The sequence below is a fragment of the Syngnathoides biaculeatus genome, chromosome 1, assembly GCF_019802595.1.
Source record: "Syngnathoides biaculeatus isolate LvHL_M chromosome 1, ASM1980259v1, whole genome shotgun sequence".
Lineage (NCBI taxonomy): Eukaryota > Metazoa > Chordata > Actinopteri > Syngnathiformes > Syngnathidae > Syngnathoides > Syngnathoides biaculeatus.
The window spans coordinates 13,057,018-13,077,084 of NC_084640.1; the positions used below are offsets into that span (position 1 = coordinate 13,057,018).

The following is a 20,067-nucleotide window of genomic DNA, read 5'->3' on the forward strand; positions in this document are numbered from 1 at the left end:
GCAAAGCACGATATGAAACTCTTCACTTTTCCTTTATTAGCCAATTTAAATCCTAAGAGTGAGAATTTGCTTTAAATTGGTTATAAAAAAATACGAATAAATGATTGGACCAGCTCTCACTGGTCAAAATTACATTTGTAAGCCACAGAAAACAAAAATACGGATTGTTAAGACATCAACATCCCTCAAAATGATGAAAATGTCTTTGACCTTCTTTATTATTTATATATTTTTACAAAATAAAAAAAGGAACAAAAGGTCTAATAAGATCTGCAATGAATCTGAGTAAAGCAAACAAACAGGCACTACAGTACTTTGTTTATATGTACAAGACAAGTTTTTCCATTTACATTTTTTTTTAAAATGCACAGTACAAAAAAAAAAAAAAAAATCACTGACAAAAAAAAAAAGTACAATTTTGTACATCAGTATTGGATGCTGCAAGGTTTCCTTGAAAATGTGCAGGAAGGGATGGTGGCGCATGGAGGTCTCCCAAACGTTAAAGAAATTACTTAATAAATCATTGGAAGGCAGGTCGGGCTGCAGATTGGTCTCAGGAGGGGCCATTGAGTAACTTCTGTGACAACATATTCTTATGGTAACAGTTAATGTACATAATTTATACACTTTGAAAAGTCTGTGCTGGGGGGGGGGGGGGAATATATCCAAACAACCTACCCCTCCTTACTCCTTTTATGTGTACAAACATGCACGCGATCACATGACAAACATCCTCACTCCAAGCCAGCTCTTATATATTTATATATATATATATATATATATATATATTTAGTAAAAAATAAACTTCACAAGTCTTCCAAATTTAGAGAATTTTTCTTCCAACTTAAAAATGACATAAAACATGGGGTGCAGGAGGGGGAGAAACCAAACAATCAAGGAAATGAATAGATTGTGCAGAGGGGAGGTGTGGGGGGGGGAGAAAAAGCAGCACCGAACCCTCCATGGCCACCGTCCCACATGACTTCATCCCTCCCAATTAGTATGGGGTTAAAAAAAAAAAAAAAAAAAAAAGACGGGGTGGGGGCTAGCTGATCGAGAGCATAATAACAAAGAACCATATGGAAAACCGTGTTCTCTTTAGGAAATGATTTTGTTACAGCTTAATTCAAAGGGCTGGTTCAGGATTGAAAAGAATACAAATTCCCCAAACACTTAACATGTTTTGCTAACCATTTTTACCCCTTCCTGAATTCATTCCGGCACATCCTCACAAAGGGGATGAGTAGATGGGGGGAAAACAGGCGGAGGGGAACTCAGCAGGAAGAAACCTACAAGGAGTTGGTTTTCAGAAGATGAGGCCTGACCGCTCAATCACAGCTTCTGCTTGTGAGCGAGCGGACGTTGGGGGAGGGGGGGGGGTCCAGGGGGCTCCGGCGCTGGATGCTAGTTCCCCCCCCAGCTGTAGCTATTGTACGCAGATTTGTTGATCTGAGACTTCTGCTGGAGGGACGCGGTCTGATTGCGCTGTCCACTGCCGCTCTGCGTGCACACACAAAGAAATATTAGAGAGCTGAGTAAAATGAAACCAGGAGGAGAAAAGGGGAGAGCGAAAGAGAAAGTTGAGACAAGAAAGAAGGGATAGAACGGAGAAGAAAGATGACACGAAGACGAGAAATTTGCTCGTGCGTGGCATGTCACCTGTGCATCCTGTTGCAGGTGGTGGTGTAGGATCTGGGAGTGGGGCTGTTGGTGCGGCGCCAGGATGTGCATGAAGGGGGCCGGGGCGTAGCCCGCGGCGGCCTGGGCGTTGATGGGGCCGCCGCTGCCCAGGGCCGACGGGAGGCTGAAGGACGGCGTGGGCGTGCCGGTGTGGAAACCCTGCTTCTCAAATGACTGCTGGAGAGGAAGGAAGGAAGGCAGCCCATGTTTAACTTGCACTACAAGGAGGCTAATAAAATATTGATTCTCAAAAAGGGCTCCACAAGTTGTTGTTTCAGGGGGCAATTTCTGGGTAGATTTTTTTTTTTTTTTTTTCCCTAAATCGCCCTGGACCCAAAAGTTTGATTAGCCCTATAGAGTACGGTACTTGCCTGTGTCTTTGTGTAAACAGAACCTGAAATATCAGGTACCCCGGTGTTGCTCGACGTCACGGACACGCCTAGGAAAGAAACAAAACACCTTTAATGAAGGATGAACCAAAATAAAATGGCTCCTTATTTAAAAAAAAAGAAAAAAAAAACATTATTCCCAAACTGACAGTTGGACAAATTTGTGTCAGCGCACCACTCACAGCCAACTACGTCTTTTCAAGTTTGACTGCTGTGTGGCATTCGCTGCCGTGTTCGGAATTCGATGTGGCACACGCTGACCCCCTGTATCGCCACGCAGACGCAGAACAGGGTCAACTGGTGTGCGGCACACAAAAACGGACACTTTGCAATTCAACCCCAAAATATGTGTAAAAAATAAATGTCGTAATTTACGGCCTATCAACCGTGACTTTTTTCACATGCTTTCAACCCTACGGGTTACGCGGTAATGCAGGAAATGTGTGCATTTTTTCCCTCTTAGCTCTGCGGTAGCATTAGCACTGTGCTAGCATGTTGCTGCTGTGTTAATGCCGTGTCTCAGTGATTTTTACCGGTATATTATTTATATATATATAAATAATTATTATTTTTTTTAAACCGGCCCCGTTAGCACCGCGCGAGCGTGTGTTGCATTTCAGTGATTTAGGTGTTTTTTTTTTTTTTTTAAACCAGCCCTGTTAGTGCTGTGCTAGTACCGTGTAGTTGCCGTGGCTGTTTTTTTTTTTTTTGTTTTTTTTTAAACAACAAAGACCAACTTTGATGACTTTTTCAATTTTGCATTTGTGTTTATTAATTACAATTTGAGGAATTTTGCAGTTTAGTCACCTTTTTAAACATATCACCATTATTATGAACGCAACTAACTTCTAACCGAGCATCAAAAGTATTAATTGAAAAAGTCCTAACCGTCGTCTCAAGCAGTTTATTGCCTCTACGAGTTCAGGTTTATTGGCAAACAAAACATTAAAAAAAAAAAAAAAAAAAATGATTACACACTGTATTTCAAACAGCTTAAGTGCAATTATCCTAAAGCTAACAATGTAAAGCAAACAGAAACATGCATATCCATCATGGAAGAAGTTATCGATATTTGAACACAAATGGTGCAGCAACACACACCCAAACCTCACAGTTCTCAGGGCGGGGCGTTGAATCAATTGGAAATTCACTCTCTTAGAACACATTTTGCCTCTAATCAGAGCAGGCATGATTTCATGCAACAAGCCTTAGTTAGGACGCACGAGCCAAACGTCTTCTAAGACAATATCCTGAGGATGAGATGACTTTTATGAATCAGAGTAATCCCAAGTTGAAAAAAAATCTATTACTGTAGTTCATAGAAGTTGCAAAACTTCGTTTGAGTATACTTCCACCCTGAGGCAAAACTGGACACGCCAGAAGGAGCGGCAATGAATTAATCACCGTGCACACTTTTATTCGTTACTTTCCATTTAATAATATGAAAGAGGAAAGATCATTTGGGATACGAGTGTTATGTTATGAGTTAGGAGTGTGATCACAAAATTATAATCTTCTCTGAAGAAGTCCAAGTCCTACACATCTAAAAACAGTGATGAGGCAAAAGAATAGGAGCAAAAAAAGGGGCCAGTGGATGGATGGATGAAGTCACGGTGACGTCGGCCTTTACTATCCGGCACGGGGTGACACTCACCGACTGCGGGCCCACTGACGGAGTTGGCCGGCTTGTTTTGAGCGGCGGCGGCGGCGGCGGCAGCAGCAGCAACGGCGGCGGCGGCCACGGCATTGCCGTATCCGCCCTTACAGAAATCCCCACTCCCTGAAGCCTGGCCTACATCCTCATAGCCTGCAACAGTCGACACACACACAGCCACAGCCCACAGCGTTAGACACACCAGGCGGGAGGCAGACCTGCCTCAGATTGCACTTGCAAACTACAGATAAGCCAACTGTAGTTTGCAAGTGCTATGTGAGGGGAGGAGAGGAGAGGGAGGAGGAAGCAGGCAGGTTGTGTGTGGGAAGGTGGAAAGTGAGCTTGAGTGACAGCATGAAGCAGCGGAAGCAGCAACACAAATGTTTGACGCGTAGTGTCATACTGGCGTTATTCAAGAAAGTGCTGGTTTGGGTAGGGGACAAAAAAAAAAAAAAAAAAAAAAAATTATGTACAGCAGTGATTCCTAACCAAATAAAAGATCCAAATAAGTCTAACTGGTGTGAAACCACAAAAAAAAAAAATTATAAATTATATATATATATATATGTATATATATATACATCTTTGTTAATCAGCTATTCCAGCGATACTTCAGGAGGTATCAGAATTGTAAACTGGCACATTTTCTTGATCTTAGAAGAACAGTGTCATGTCACTTCTCATACACGGCTGTAGCTGAAAGCAGTTGTGCACAATAACTTTGCTATGTTTCTGCATTAAAATGGCAAACATGATCAAATTGAGCAATGTCGTCACCATGTTAGGAACACAAAATGGTTCTGAAGTCCTGGGTGAAAAGGTTATGGTAAAAACTGTAAAAAAATTAAATTGACACGTAGCCTGAAGATCGTGGCAAAGGGGTTCAAATTGAGACTACCATAAAGCATCCACATGTTACATAAATGATCATATTATGTAATTATTCAACCAAACAGAACCACTTTCACATGAGGAGCATGAACAGTATTTTATAACATACAAGCCTAAATTACACACTTGTACAAAGTGACCCAACATCACACATGGGCTAACAAATATGCACACTAACTCTTTACAGAAATGGTAGCACAGCATTTAAAAAATAATAAAAATAAAAATCACCTTCCAGCATTTAAACCCAATTATAAATGTTAGGAAATACAAGCAAAATTGCAACCGCAAAGGAGATTACAACTTTTAGAAGCTACACTGTGAGAGAAGGAGGGCCATACCCTCACCACAAGGTGCATTCAAGGACAAGCAATAAAAACAGGACATCTCAAAAGCAAACAAAACACAAACACCATCAGTGAATTAAACCGTACACGAAGAATTTACCAGATGGTGCCAAAGTAATAACTGTATTGCTTCAGCCTGACCACATAAAGATTAGATTTTTTTGTGAATAACGGGAGGACACGTTTGTAAAAAACAAATCTGTGAATTTTCAAATTCCGAACCGTGAACACGTGGAGGAGGTACACTGCACTGACACACACACGATCACGTTTCATCGCTCCGTGTAAACATGCATAGGAAGACGGGACATCTTAACCAAACTTTCACTTTGTAAAATGTCTGCTTCACATCCGAAGTCAAGGCCACAACTGCTTTTAGCATGTTAGGGGCAGTCCATCATTCTGCCCCACTGCATGAGCAGATGCAAATGCATATCTATAGATATTGTTATAGGTGAGTCTACTACAGTGGTAGTGTTAACACGTCATATACAGCGCAAGACCTGCATTCGCTATTCATAGTAGCTCACCAGTGCTGTATCCATGGGAACCATAGCCGCTAGCTTGTTGGAAGGGTGTGGCTGACGCGCCGACATTCATTCCGTGTTGCTTTGACGAGGTAGGAGCCACCTGGAAGAAAAAGAAATATCCCCCGCTTTAAATCAAGAAAGAAAAAAGTGGAGGTTTGCGTTGATTGCGTGTCCAAGCCTCACCGGGAACACAGCAGGGCCGTATTGGAAGGTGTTTGGCAGGCCCGGCATGCCAGTGTAGTAGGGCAGGCTCGTGTAGCTGTAGCCAGGTGGCAGCGCCGGGTTGAGGAAAGGCTGCTGGGTCGAGTGGTGCGCCTGCGCCTGATTCTGCTGCTGATTCTGCGCCAAAGTGGTGGCAGGGGCCGGCGAGGATGCGTCGCCTCGACCGAACTTGGATAAGTCGCCTGGGGTGAGGATGATCGCAGAAAAACCTTTCGGATCAAATACAAACATGCTTATTAAACGGGCCGATGCGGAAGACTCACCGGAGTACGGGTTGTTGGTCAAGCTGGCCTCTCTGCCAGTTAATGCCGTTGTCGGGGTTGCAAACGGAATGCTGTAATAATCCTGGAAATGCACGCGCAGGGGAACAGATTATGATTTATTATGTGCACAAAGGAAACGGCGACTCACGCGGTAATGACAACTTACCAACGGTATTCTTGTCTGCAGCATCTGCAGGTCGTCGTAGCCGTACACCTGAGTCTGACAAATTATATTTTTGTTATTAGACAACACGCAGTCATGATTACGCACACTTTTTATATAGCACTCACTGGGTAGGGATGCAGTAGTCCCGGGGTCATGATGTAGGGATTGGGAAGCAGAGGCGACACTCCAGGGGGCAAATTTGGAGGTGCTTTTCCTACATTTAGCAAGAAAAAACAACAATATTTGAGCTCAAACACTACTACGGCTGGACCTTATCTCAGAATCCTCAGTTGTCTACCAATAATGAACCAATAAAGCTGTAGTAAAGACATAACCACAGTAAATGTGGGGGGGGGAAAAAAATAGTTTATTCTCTTTTTCTTTGTGTGTCAGATAGGGTTAAGGAAAGCTAGAGTGAGAAGAGGTGCTCTGGAATATTGAAAAACATTTTAAAGCAAATTTAAGTGTGTTAAATGTTTTCATGGTGTCTCTTTATCACGGATTTTCATGTACTGCGGGTGGGTGGAGAGCATCCCCGTGGATAAACTAATTAATTAATGTTAGTGAATATTATTTTGGTTTAAGCCTAACCTGAGGGTACTGCAGAGTTGCGCGACGACAAGGAATTCGCTGAGGGAGCGGCAGAGGCGGCTGCTGCTGCTGCTGCTGCCGCCGCCGCTGCTGCCGCCGCCGCCGCAGAATTCGAGACGGCGGCGGGGGGCAAGGCCACACCCTGCGCGCCCATGGACACCGTGTTGAGCCCCATGGACATGTTGCTTACTGGGCCAAGACCAGATGGCGCGGAGACCGGGGCCCCCAGCGACACCTGCGCGGCGGCGGCAGCTGAAGAAGCCGAAGGGACCGAGGACGAGGACACCGCTGAGACGGAGGGGAATGAGGAGGAATGGAGGCTGGAGTCGCCATCTGCGTTTGAGTGCTGTGGAGGGAGGAGGTGGACAGGTGACCTTAGGAACTGATCCAATATACGTGTGTGTGTGTATTCAACCTGCTGTACAAAAATCAGCATGATGCCAATATCACTCAAAAATGGCTTTGTGCGGTCCAGGGATCTTACCAGTAAATTTGAGTTGGATATTCGACCCGACGATGGAGCAAGATTGTTCTGCTGCGACGAGAGCGCACTGTAACAACACATCAGTTCAATCAATTCTCTTATCGACAGTCACGCTCAGCGTGCGATGGGAGTCCGCTCGTGGTCTCACCTGTTGTGCTGAGGAGGTGGGACAGTGCTCGGTGGCAGCTCTTCGCCCTGCCCGAGGGCCGCGAGCGACGCCTGGTTGGACGTCGTCAGCAGGGAGCCCGGACCGGAGCCGCCGTCCGACAAAGCGCCCATGCCGGCTACCGGGGTAGGTGCTGTCACAGAGTCCGGCGTGGGCTTAATGGCGACTGCAGAACCTGCTGCAGCTAGAGAATGAATGGAATTAGAAAAGTAGAAAATCAAAGTGTAAAAAAGAAAATGACAAAAAATTGTGAGAAAAACGATATACGCCAAGAAAAGAACAAATGAAAAAAAAAAAAAAAACATACAGAATTTGATTGTAGCCGAAAAAGTGACATTTCCCTATTATCGATTAGCATTGTGGACAAAGAAACTTGCCTTCCACAGACTGCACTGCTTGTAGTGAATTGAAGCCGTTCTGAAAAAGCAATAATGAAGGTGAGCTCACTGGTTTCTATGGAAACAACCTTTTGATAAGTCAAACAGGAGCAACTCTTGGAAATACTCACCGGGAAAAAGTAAAAAGTTTTAGAACTGAACGCATGAGAACGGCTGGATGTTATGAGGCCTACCTTGGGCTGCATGTCCTTCTGCGGGGAGGAGGAAACGGAGGGAGGGTAACGTCGCGTTTGAGGCCCCCGCTGCTCATACATGTCCATCTGACTGGAGTTGGAAAGAGCTGGAGTTGACTCGCTGTAGAGTGACACGTCATGTTTACTGATTTTACAACACAAACGCTAACATTCCAACTACCTTGCATTCCTCGAGTACCAACCTGTTGGGGGCGGCGTAGATGCTATTCTGCATCGGGTTGACGGGCGCCGCGTTGGAGGATACCGACTCGTACTCTGGCAGCCCGTGCTCCGAGCCGAACTGCAGCGCTCCAAACTGGAGGTTGAGTCCGGAGATGTCCGTCGAGCCCGGCATTTCCACCGCCATCGCCGGAATCTGATGAAAGATTCGCAGTTTGGGTATAAATGCTTCCAAACTATAACCATATGAGTATGGATGTTCAATTAATTTATAGATGTGGGGTGTGGAGCCGGACAATATGGTCTTAAAATTGTAATTGTGCTATAGGAAGAAAATTCATAGATGGAGGACAACTATATCGCGGAAGAGAAAATGTACATTTTGAAATTATACAAAATGTATCCAATAACCTTTGTTGCAATGGAGGTCCTCTTCTTCTGCGGTCTGAGTTTGTGTTGCTGTAGAGGCAGCGGACTGGAGGCCTGCGCGCCCGAGGAAGTCGGAGAAACCTGCTGAGCCAGCGACGTGACCGGTGCCATTTTCGGATGCGGGGAGGCGGGCGGCAGCGCGGCATGTGACGAGGACGTCGTCTGCGGCGGCAAGGAGGAAGCGGAGGAGGCGGCAGCTGGCAGGAAAACTTCCAACATTGACGACGTGGTGGTGGTGGTGGCGGTGGCGGTGGCGGCGGCGGCGGCCTGGAATGGTGGGCGCTTCGTGAAAGGCGTGTGGATGGCCGACTCCGGTTGAGTCTTCATATCTGCACGGGACAACATGATCACATACTCTTCTTCCATTTTCCATCGGGCTTATCCTCATTAGGATCACGGTCTGACGGGTGAGCTGGAGCCTATCCCAACTGACTTTGGGAAAGGGGCGGGGTGCAGTCAAACTCTCCATAGTTGTGAATCTGAACAATTATGTATTAATACTGTACTCCACGGCCCCCATGGCTGGCAAGATTCCAGTCTGGGGGTTGCTCTTATACCATCTCACCATATTGTGCCCGCGAGTTGGCACCATTGTCCCAGGACGGGGGGTTGGCGTTAGGGGGCGCAGTTTGGGAATGCTGGGCGGCCAACTGAGCCAGCGCCTGGGCTGTTTTATACTGCTCCAGGAACTGGGAGCCCGTGGTACCGCTGGTTGTACTGGGTTTCTGGTCAGCTCCCTCCCCAAAACTCTTGTTCAGCATGCTGGCCTGCAATCATGACAATATATCAGTTGTGACACACAGGCAGAGTACAAGTCCTCACTGCTACTCACCATGCCGTGCTGGGTGTAAGGTGCGCCGGAGGTGGTTTGGGAGATAGGGGGTCCTTGCTTAGAGTTGCTGAAAACCAGTGACTGGGGCAAGGTTGAGGGCTGGGGGGACTCCATGGGTTGGGTTTCCGTTTCAGATGAGGACGACGGGGGAGTCTTCCCCAAGAGCACCGCGAGGTCAATCCTGGGGAGGTGGGGGGGATTAGAACATTGGAACGCAACCAGTGTATCCCATTTTCTTCATGTAAATTGAAACAGAAACCTATTAGAGCCTTTCACATCAAAATGGTATCATTTACACAAAACGACTGCATTGAAAAACAATGGAAAATGTAGGCTTTTAAAGGCCGTGTAAAAGGACCCTTTCGTCCCACCTCTGTCCTTTGGTGATGGTGACATTCTCTTGCGGTGGTGGAATGGTTGCCACGGTGGAAGCTGTGAATATCTTGGTCTCTGACAACTGCGGGGCATGAAAATAAAATGTGAAACTCATTTCGCGACATTGGAACAAATATAGATCAAGTTCTGCATGAATTTCCCTGGGGGAGGGAGGGGGGGTGTCAAGTACTCACATCCTCATTCCAGTCCTCGGTGCCCCATTCCTCTGTGGGTGTCCTCCAGGCACCTGTGAGTTAGGCATACAGTAGATATGTTCAGCATCAATGACAGGCACAAATGGGTTAATGCACTGTTCCCACACACACACACACACACACACACACACACACTACATACATACATATATATATATATATATATATATATATAATATATATATATTATTTATTTATTTTTTTGTAAACATGAAAATCCTTTGTTTTGCAGAAATCTGTGGTTTAAAGTGATGTGTATTTGCAATATATCTTCTTTTTTTGAATAATACTAACAAAGTGACCTATGCCATGTTTTATCAGCTACATCTAGATATCGCTCAGCCCTATTTAAGTGTTTTAAAGTATGTGAGAGAGTTAAAACTATATTAAAAAAAAAATTTTATATGGGCTGTGTTTGGCATCACTCTATGCTCTTCATCAATGTCCGTAAGGCAACAGCAAGATTTACATAGATTTGTATTCAATTTTTAACTGAAATTCTTGATTTTGGTTGTTTTGTTCTTTGAACACAGTAATGTGTACAACTCATGCATCGTTCAATTTGTGCACTGATACATCCATTCATTTTCTTTTGCCGCTTATCTTCGCGAGGGTCGCCCTGAACTGGTCGCCAGCCAATCACAGGGAACATCGAGACAAACAGCTGCACTCACAATCACACCTAGGGGCAATTTAGAGTGTCCAATTAATGTTGCATGTTTTTTTAGGTTGTGGGAGGAAACCGGAGTGCCCGGAGAAAACACGCAAACTCCACACAGATGGGGCCGGGAACGAACCGGGGTCCTCAGAGATGTGAGGCCGACGCTGCACTGATACATACACTTTGAATTTCAAAAATTATTTTTAAAATGCTTTTAAATGGAATTGGTGTTCAAAAGGTGATGAAATGTGCAATAAAAGTTTACCGGGTGCAGACTCAAACTTAGGTGGGTAAGTGGTTGCGTCCCCCGGAGTGTATTCCAAACCTGGATATAGAATCGTCCTCAATTAAGATCACTGTCCAACATATGAAAGTATTTTTTTTTTTTTTTATATATACACTCACAAGCTCCTTCTTCTGCCTCCACGCCTCCTGTGTTGTTCCAGGTGCTGCCTCCACAGTAGTTTTCATCCGTCTGGCTTGGCTCGGCATAGTCAGCAGGATTGAAGGTTCTGAGAACAAAAAAAAAAAAAAAAAGGCAACAAACGGATAATTTACCTTTTCAGTGGTGGAAATAGCACTGATTGCATCCTTGTATCGTCCACCCACCTAAACATAAGTTAATCAATAAAACGCATGACTGAAGAGTGTAGAAGTCAGCAGAAAGCATATATGAGATGAAATGAAACCAAGCGCCTGTACACCGTCTACTTTCGTATTACTTCCTGTCTCTTATTCAACTTACAAATGTGCAAGTATAATGAGGAGGAAATTACAGCAACCCGAGGAGCCACAAGTAAAAATCACACCAGCAGAGGCTTCCTTTCTTGCATGCAAGTAAGCAGGCAGGAATGGCAAAAAGAGTGGAAATCCATATTCATGAAGAGCTCCACTCTATTTTGCCATAAAGGAATAAGTATCTGCCTAATAAATTTGAATAAAGCCTCCTAAAATAGGGTCTGTCCATTTAAGGGAGACAGTAACAGAGATGTCACTCATTTTTACCACAAGTTATGCTTCCCCACAAACTTGACAAAGTCATGCGAATGTGGAGTCACTTCATCATGTGGACAATTTCTCCCGCAATTTTCATTTTAACAACAATATGAATTACAAATCAAAGACAATCAAGAATCAACGGATAACCGAACACCAACTGTTCAGCAACGCATAGACAGAAAATAACAGGCGTATTCTTTTAATCCCGAGTATACACACGCACTTATGCATCCACGTCATACTGTCCCCTCGTGGCCAAGGCGCCCACCCTGAAGCGACGCAATAAAATGCATGAAATGATGCACAGTTCGAGTAGTTGCGCTTTTATGAAAGAGCTGGATGAATGGCATTTGCGTTCATTTCAACGGTTTACAACCCACTTTACCAATATTTTTGAATTTATGTCGAGAAAGTATTTGGTGAAAAACTTGTCAGAATATCCGCTAAAAGTGGGGGAAAGAAGTGCTTTTTTTCCCCAGACAAAATGAAATGAACAAACCCATTTGAGTGAGAAATGTGACGTTGTCAGACTTTTTGGTTGGTTTTGGCTCCATAGCTTGTAGTTTGTGACCTGCAGTATAGGATAAGGCATCAGGTTGGGAGTTGTGGCGTTATCTCAGAGGAATTTCGTAGGAGTCGTGCATCCTGAACAATAATATGTCGAGTTATTTCCCCTGAAGCATTTGAGGACTACCGCAGAGATGGATTCCCCCCCCCCCCCCACTCCGTGTTATTGCATGTAAAACAAGCTTTTCATTTCAGTTTGTCGGATTTTGAAGTATTTCGTGAATAACTGAAGTAAATGGCGTCCGTTGGACTCTGAAGAGCCACGGGCCTACACGGTTTCGTTCCACTGGCTGCACCGCGTCTACCTCTGCTGTGACCTAACACCAAAACAAAAGATCCCGGGTAATACTCTCCTGTGGCCATGGCAACAGGTAACCGTGGAACAAAAGGGCCCCTTTCTCTGGCTGTTTTGAGGATATGCAGGTGTTCTCCGCTTACCCCATGCCTTGCGCTGAGAATCTGCCTCCTCGCCGCCCTGTCGCTCCTTGAGGAGGACGAAAGAGAAGGCAAAATTTGAAATTGTTAACGTGAAATGGGATTAAAGTCTAAACAAGTGGCAAAAACTCACCAAGTGTCCCTCTTCCTCGTCCGCGGCCCCTCCGGCCTCGCTCCGCACCCCGGCCTACAACTGCCATCTTGTTTCCGTCCAAGCCGTTCTCTTGACCTCGGACTGGAAGGAAGGAAGGAAGATGACTCAGACATTCAGGAAAAAAAAATTACATTTTTTTTTTTTTAAAAGAACATTTAAAGCCCTACACTCTCGCCCTCTGATTGCCCCACGCCCCCTGCGAGGAGCTCCCCCTCGCCGACGTACGACATCCTTCTCTGTTTTCTCCCGGTTCTCTTTCCCATCCTCGCCGATCTCCAGCTGGCTGGCCTCCTTCTGGCCTGAAACGCCTTTTTTCTTCCCCACCATCTCCCACGAGTCCTGAGATCAAAGTAAACCGAGACATCCCATAGAATTACTGCGCTGGAAGAAAAGGAACAGAACTTAGTTAAAACGGGACCGTGTGCTTTAATATCGTCACACAGCGTCACAAAATTAGATTAGAAATTAGATGAGTCACGAAAACTTGTGTCTGGTGTGACGTATAAATTCCCGTTGCCTCCGGTACTACATCCCAAGATGGACAATGGACCTTTCTGACCTGTCAATCACGAAGTGTCTACGATGGATTAAGGCTAGCGGAAGAGCGCACGTACAACTAAATATGGACAATATCAACAAACACAAGGCTGTATATTCGAAGGTAAGTGAGGGAGAAATATCTTCTCTGAGTTTGATTGAATTATTATCATCAGTGCTTTATACATTGCAGGACAACAACTTTTCACTTGACCTGCTGAATGAAGTGTATCATGTTTTATGCCGAAGAGTCGGGTTAGCGTTAAGTAAATGCGCCGTGTCATGCAAGAGAAATGTCTATTTGCCTATTTGTATACATCAGACTTTAAAGACAGAGCACTTGGTTCCATGACGAGCCAAGTCAAATGAATACACCCAGTCACTTATAAAGACTACAATGATATTACTCGTGATCTTTCCAAGTTAAAAGTACTCACCCTGCTTTACATGCGTGGTACGATTCCACAATTTTATCCTGTTGGATTTCAATATGAACTTTGTGAGGCGCCAAACTTTTTTTGCGTCGATCACCAACGTTTCGCTTCAACTGTGACATTGAGTCCTGCTCCGTCCAAAATCTTAATTCCGTGTGCATATCCTCGCGTGAAATAGTTGAGACCTCTCTGTAAAACTCTCTTGGACAAGCCTGACGCATTTGGGAAAAAACATAACCCAATATTATCTGGAATACGCGATAAGGTAGATAAACGTGTTCTGTTCAATCGCCGTTTTGGAAGCTTGTGGGACATAGCTAAGGGGGCGGAGCTTACGATCGCTATTGGAAAGGTCCATCGCAAAACATTCCGAGACAGACACTGATTCTAACTCAGAAGGCAGAATATTTCCGGTGGGACAAGTACCCTCTTTCTCTCCCGTTTGTGCAGAACAATGACGTTGAAAACGAGCAAAACCTTTGTAGGCTTTTACAAACCCTGCCAAAGAGCTATAAAAAGTATGTTATAAGAACTTTATTCATACCAACATTATGACACTTTGTTTTTCGTAATCGACATGCATGTCGTACTAAGGCGGCGCCAACTACCAGAGAAACTCTGTGTGTGATGTTTCCATATTCGGCCGATAAAGCTAATTCTGAATGGTTGAGTTGTATTTTTTTTTTTCTCCGGCATGACTGGTGCTTTTTGTTTTTATGCAAGTCCACCAAAACGTTTTAGCGTTAAACAGGTGCATGGTGCATAAAAGTTTGGGGACTGCTGTCCTGTGCTGAAAAAAAAAAGGATTATTTAACTTCTGACGCCACTATCACATGACACCCGCGTAGAAAAAAAAAAAAAAGAAAAAATCTTGCTCAACTTCATACCTTCCATTACATCCTCCACCACATGCATGTTAAATGTAAACAACCATGCACATAATGTCGATTTAGAATTTTCCCACCAAACAGCAAGACTCACGGTGTCTGGGCTCCCCTCCAGTAGCACGTTGATGGCTCGATTGACATCCCCGTTGCAGTCGTGCAGCGCGATCATCGACTCATCCTGGTCCTTGCCCGTGATGTCAATGAGCTGGAAAAGGAAAACGCAGTTTCGTTTTTTTCTCTTGATGAAGGAGCGGCCATTATGCAGGAATACATAATACAGGAAGCAAACTTACAAAACGGACAAAAGTTGCTCCCAAGAGAATGCTTCTCACCTGTTTGACCTTCTCCTCAAAGTCTGCATCATTGTGGTCAGAAATCATCTGCGCAAGTCGAATCTGCTCCGCGGTAGCCTGTTGCCAAAGGACAAGTACATTTATGACAATGCGCTTCGGACGACAAGAACAATCTGGGAGAAAATAAATTCCTCTCATTAAAATAACCTCACAAGGTAGAAAAATACCAAGACAGAAGAGTGGCAAAGGCAAACAAATGCAGGCTTTACCTGATATTATATTGTGTGAGTGTGTGATGTAATACATGTACATAAAATGTAACTCTGTAAGAGGAGCTGAGTGTGTATCTGCCAGTAAGTTTTATAAAAATCCGTGTTGGTGACATTTAAAAAGAACAACGGTGGAATAATTGAAGTTTGGAGGCTACTTGAAAGTGAAGTTAGTGCACTTAGTGACAAAAGGAAAGTATGGAATGTTTGCTTTGGAAGCATTTCCCCCCCCCACTTTCAGGCACTGAGCGGCATGGGACATTCCACTTTCGCCAGGTGGACACGAACAAGGTCATACCTGAGGCCTTTGCTTGTGCTGTGTCGGACCCTGCGTCTGGCCTTGCTGCGTCTGTTCCCAATTGCCCCGGGCCCGGTTTCCGCCCATGGACGTCATCATTTACAGTATATACAAACAAGTTATTTACAAGAAATCACACCTGTAGAGAAAGTGAGAGGGACCTGAGTGACTTCATCTGCACACTTCCAGTAACACAACACAAAAGTCAGTGAGAGAGGTGTGGACAAATGAGATAAGGCTCCAAGATACAAGGCAGTAAGTGCGCAACGACTTGTTTACAATTCAAAACATCACTGCCAATAATGAAAGTATCCTCTGTGGTGGACTGTGAAGTAGTACCCATCTCACAATGCAAAACTATTGAACACTTTGGGTGGACACTTGAGGTGGGGGGGGGGGGGGGGCACATGTGTGGGTTTTTGTTGTACTGCCAACCTCGTTATCGAAAACGACTGCTTAATCTCGCACACGTTACGTAAAACGCTCGGTTTGGACTGACACACAAGCAAACAAGCCAGACGCCGAGGCCCGTCCATCATAGCGAGCAGGTCGACATGGTGGAAATAAAAAGATTTTTTTTTAAATGTGGAAAGAGTGAAGGAGAAGAGCGTGCGAAAAGCATCGAGGTTTTATGTCTCGGGGGGCTTCCGCCTCGAGCGGCTACACCTCATGGCGACGCGGCTAACTTTTAGCACGGAGCTAACACCAGCTCGCAAATGTCGATTAACTACACATTAACAACTCCATTATCAGCACAGATGTCAGATTAGCTCAAACGATACTTAACGGAGTACCTGAATTCTATCAGCCAAGTAGTCGTGCTTGACTTACCCGAGCCACAAAAAGAAGGAAAAAACGAAATTTCCCCAGTAGTGGATGCTAACGACTTAGCCACGCTAGGTGAACAAACTAACTGGATGGTGCTAGCAGCTAAGCTAACTGGTTAGCTCGCAGCGATATTAATGACCACACCGACACAATATTGATAGTCAATTTTAATGTGGAAAAGATGAAAACGGCATTAAAGAGGTTTCAAGTCAGGGCCTCGGTTTGCCCCTCTCTCCCCCAAGCACACACAAAAAAAAATAATGACAATAAACACCACCGTACTGATACTGACCAGGAACCCGGCTCCAGACTAGACAAGACACCGGCCGACAAGCAGTCTACTTCCCCCGACCTTCCCCGACGATATTTGGGACACGATAACCACAATCTCCACCCCCTCCCCTCGTGAAAATGTCGGCACACGAAAGTTGCATTGTTTAATATCTCATAACACGCGACAACAACGAGCCACTTTTACCTGATTTTCGTCCACTCTAACACCACGGAGCGCTGTGTCATGTGGTCCGCCGCTGCAGAGTGCTTGGAGGAAACTGGACCAGCAAACATGTGATCACTAACTAATAAAGCTTTATTTGTGGGGATTTTTTTTTATGTTCAGTCCCGGCCGGTGACATGTCATCGCGACGGATGCGCATCAAAGATAAAATCTGGCGGCGAAGGCAAGTACGACTGTCATTTAAAACATATTTTTTAAATATAACAAAAACCTTGCATTGAGTTGACCATTCGTGGGCAGATCAAAAACGTTGCATAAAAAACAGATAATAAATTACAAAAGTTTAAAAAAAGGATATGGAGTTAATTGTACTGTCCAGAACTGTACTGTATATAAATAGAACACACACACATCAGTACTACTGTAGATGTGTTTAAACCGTAATGCACCACAATTGTGAATTAAATGCGTAAAAATTAAGTTCCCGAATGCCCCTTTTCCACAGTTATTACGGTAACTGTGAGGCAGTCGAGTCTTGCTTGCTTAGCCGAAGAACTGTTCGCGGCACAGCTCGATTAAAACAATTGCACCATAGCGTTATATGTTCGACTATCATCTCGGAGAATTACTTTAAAAAGCATGTGCATTGAGAAAATAGCTTAAATTTCCGCTTGAAGACTATTCGCTGCGGAAAAAATAGCAACATGCTAACTAGGGAGCTAATGTAGTTCGCTTGTGAAACGGAATATAAACATTCTAGTGGCAACATGGCGGACTCGCCGCCGCTGTCGGGGGTTAATGTGGTCCTGGTGATGGCGTATGGCAGCTTGGTGAGTTAAATGGAGACTTTACGCTCGCTTTTGAAGTCAAAGTAGTGGTCGTGTTTATGCTAACGTTAGTTTATGTTATGACAGGTGTTCGTGCTGCTCTTCATATTCGTCAAAAGACAAATTATGCGTTTCGCCATGAGATCCCGCCGCGGCCCGCACGCACCCATCGGCCACAATGCCCCAAAGGTAAAAAAAAAAAAAAAAAAAAGTCATTTTTTTAAAATTGTTTTTACATAACGCGTTGTCTACAGAATCTGCGTGAGCAGATCGAATCCCGGTTGTCTAAAGTTCACGAGATCCGGTTCGAACCCCGTCTCCTGCCCAAAGATGATGCCAGGCTCAGGCGTGGTTCAGAGCTGAGTGAGTTCCAGCTACCTCTTGAATCGTTTAAAAAAAAAAAAATCATAATTAGTAATTACTGTATTTGTTTTCTATCTTGCAGGTTGCTATAACTACCTGTACAGGATGAAAGCTTTGGATGCCATTCGAGACTCAGGTGAGAGGCACGCAAGGCTTCGGATTTCCCCGTTCGGGATCTTCCGTCATGCCCTTCTTCATCCTCAGGCATCCCCTTGGAGGAGATGTGCAGCTGCCCGAACGCCTTCACGGGCCGAAGCTTCCGGAACTGGCTGCTGGAGCTGCGCGACTCGCACGCGCTGATCAAGAGCAGCCACGGGGCGCTCATCGACCGGCTGCTGGAGGGCTACGACAACGCCCGCCACGGCACCGGGGTGCGGACTCCCGGCGGTCCCTAGCGTTTGACGCATCGCTTCCGGACCCCCCTCCAAACTCATTCTTTTATTCCCTTTTTCAGGTGTTTGGGGAAGTGGAATTTCTGGAATATCAAGAGGCACTGAACCAGTTAGCAAACGTGTAAGTGTTACTCATCCTGAAAATAGTTTTAAGGCATCTTTTCAGAGTCACTACAGCAATCGTCCATCTTGTAAGATAGTTACGGGATATTTTCACGTTCACACTGCTTATAAACGCAGTTCTTTTTCCTCAATTTTTCGAGACCACGGTTGTTTAGAAACACCACCAACACATAATGGAGGAATTCAGTGGACCCAACAATTTGGGTTCATGTGAGAATCCAACTTTTTTGTACGTTAATCCATTTTGATGACACGACAGAGTACCAAGAGAGGAACTGTGGTACTGCATGGGCAAGTCCGGTATGGCCGAGAAATATGTTGGAATAGTACAGGAGATGAATGAGGGCAGCAAAACAGCGGTGAGGTGTGCCGTTGGTGTGTCAGAAGAATTGAAGGCGGAGGTGGGTGTGCATCAGGGATCCGCGCTGAGCCCCTTCCTCTTTGCGGTAGTAATGGATAGGCTGACAGACGAGGTTAGACCGGAATCCCCTTGGACTACAATGTTCGCAGATGATATTGTGATACTGAAGGGAGCAGGCGGACGAGCAATTAAAAAGAGGGAGGTACGCACGGGAAAGGAGAGGAATGAAGATTAGCCGAAGTAAAACGTGAGGACAGCGCGCGTTAGAGAGGAAGATGCACAAGATGGGTTTTAGATGGAAAAAGATGACACGCCGCGGCGACCCCTAGCGGGACAAGCCGAAAGAAAGAGAAGAAGACCGTTAATCCATTTTTGGTACCGTTTTCAGCGTGAAGGCATACTGGAGCGCCAACAGCGTGGAACTGCAGCACCAGTCGGCCGCCAAGGACCTGACGGGTTCCCCGGCCCGCAACGCTCCGTCCACCATCCAGGTGACCTACCTGCCGTCGACCGGCCCGCGCAGCAAGAGGCCCAAGCACTTCCTGGAGCTGAAAAGTTTCAAAGACAACTACAACACACTGGAGAGCACGTTATGACCTAGCTGTGTTTTTATTATGTGTACAGTTATCGTTGGAGTACATTTTTTGGATGTGATATTTTTGTAAGTGCCATATTTATTGTTGCCTCACCTCAGATTAAAGTGTCGACGTGCACAAATGTGTTTCCGTGATGTTTTTCAGTCCACTAGATGGCGCTGCTTGGTAGCCAAAAGGCTCGTGGTGTTGGAAAGTTATTTTAAATAAGTTAACCAATATTTTTAAATGCTGTGTAAAATCCTAGTATTTTTATTAACTGTAAATGAATTAAATATTATTAAATGTGTAAAATTGTTACATTTTCTCTATTTACAATAAACGAACAAATTAGAGAATTTTAGGTATAAAATGTCAATTTCTTACATCAGCCATTTTTTAATGACTTACAGTAAAAAATTTTCAAAAAAAGAATGTAAACAAAATTGTCTATTTTACTAGTAAAGTGAATACTCGGTTCTCGAATGCCTCCATTCTCGAAGAAATCAGTTTTCGAACAAAAATTTTTTTTACTTCTGTTTTCAAACAAAAATCGGTACTCGAACGGCTGCTACAACACCCGGAAATAACACACCGCGTGCGGCCCGACCTGCTGATCCACGAC

The 20,067-nt window shown here is 44.8% G+C and overlaps 2 protein-coding genes across 8 annotated transcripts; one reads left to right on the plus strand and one right to left on the minus strand.

Annotated features, from left to right (window-relative positions):
- Window positions 1-145: 145 nt before the first annotated feature.
- ubap2l (ubiquitin associated protein 2-like) lies at window positions 146-17,148 on the minus strand. 7 transcript variants are annotated; one of them, XM_061817188.1, is made up of 29 exons: window positions 16,826-17,148; window positions 15,520-15,658; window positions 14,992-15,069; window positions 14,754-14,864; window positions 12,969-13,140; window positions 12,781-12,882; window positions 12,651-12,696; window positions 11,052-11,158; window positions 10,912-10,971; window positions 9,965-10,017; window positions 9,767-9,852; window positions 9,396-9,576; window positions 9,129-9,330; window positions 8,546-8,892; window positions 8,158-8,330; window positions 7,955-8,075; window positions 7,761-7,800; window positions 7,366-7,567; window positions 7,218-7,284; window positions 6,734-7,079; window positions 6,268-6,356; window positions 6,143-6,196; window positions 5,977-6,058; window positions 5,675-5,895; window positions 5,492-5,591; window positions 3,724-3,876; window positions 2,052-2,119; window positions 1,660-1,854; window positions 146-1,500 (listed from the first exon to the last, which is right to left on the minus strand). In XM_061817188.1, exons 2-29 carry the CDS (start codon window positions 15,616-15,618, stop codon window positions 1,405-1,407), a joined length of 3,651 nt encoding a protein of 1,216 aa, XP_061673172.1. In that variant the 5' UTR covers window positions 15,619-15,658; window positions 16,826-17,148; the 3' UTR covers window positions 146-1,404. The 7 variants fall into 7 exon arrangements, with proteins under 7 accessions (XP_061673172.1, XP_061673186.1, XP_061673151.1 ...); XM_061817167.1 differs by lacking the exon at window positions 16,826-17,148 and adding an exon at window positions 16,640-16,749 and having other exon boundaries at window positions 147-1,500; window positions 1,660-1,857; XM_061817178.1 differs by lacking the exon at window positions 16,826-17,148 and adding an exon at window positions 16,351-16,500 and having other exon boundaries at window positions 147-1,500; window positions 1,660-1,857.
- A 169-nt stretch (window positions 17,149-17,317) lies between these two features.
- Window positions 17,318-19,606, plus strand: LOC133499682 (protein C1orf43 homolog). The gene is made up of 7 exons (XM_061817953.1): window positions 17,318-17,634; window positions 17,719-17,820; window positions 17,886-17,994; window positions 18,077-18,130; window positions 18,199-18,365; window positions 18,449-18,507; window positions 19,259-19,606. The coding sequence occupies exons 1-7, from the start codon at window positions 17,572-17,574 to the stop codon at window positions 19,464-19,466; spliced, it is 762 nt and encodes a 253-aa protein (XP_061673937.1). The 5' UTR covers window positions 17,318-17,571; the 3' UTR covers window positions 19,467-19,606.
- The last annotated feature ends 461 nt before the right edge of the window (window positions 19,607-20,067 follow it).

What these genes read in the sequence shown, in the direction of transcription:
- LOC133499682 (XM_061817953.1), top strand. Translation starts at nt 17,572, where the DNA reads ATGGCGGACTCGCCGCCGCTGTCGGGGGTTAATGTGGTCCTGGTGATG. An exon ending in CAGGCGTGGTTCAGAGCTGA is followed by an intron (nt 17,995 to 18,076) that starts GTGAGTTCCAGC and finishes TCTATCTTGCAG; the next exon opens with GTTGCTATAACTACCTGTAC. An exon ending in ACGCCCGCCACGGCACCGGG is followed by an intron (nt 18,366 to 18,448) that starts GTGCGGACTCCC and finishes TCCCTTTTTCAG; the next exon opens with GTGTTTGGGGAAGTGGAATT.
- ubap2l (XM_061817167.1), bottom strand. Translation starts at nt 15,618, where the DNA reads ATGATGACGTCCATGGGCGGAAACCGGGCCCGGGGCAATTGGGAACAG. An exon ending in TATCCAACTCAAATTTACTG is followed by an intron (nt 7,080 to 7,217) that starts GTAAGATCCCTG and finishes CTCCCTCCACAG; the next exon opens with CACTCAAACGCAGATGGCGA. An exon ending in ACGGCCCTGCTGTGTTCCCG is followed by an intron (nt 5,592 to 5,674) that starts GTGAGGCTTGGA and finishes TTTTTCTTCCAG; the next exon opens with GTGGCTCCTACCTCGTCAAA.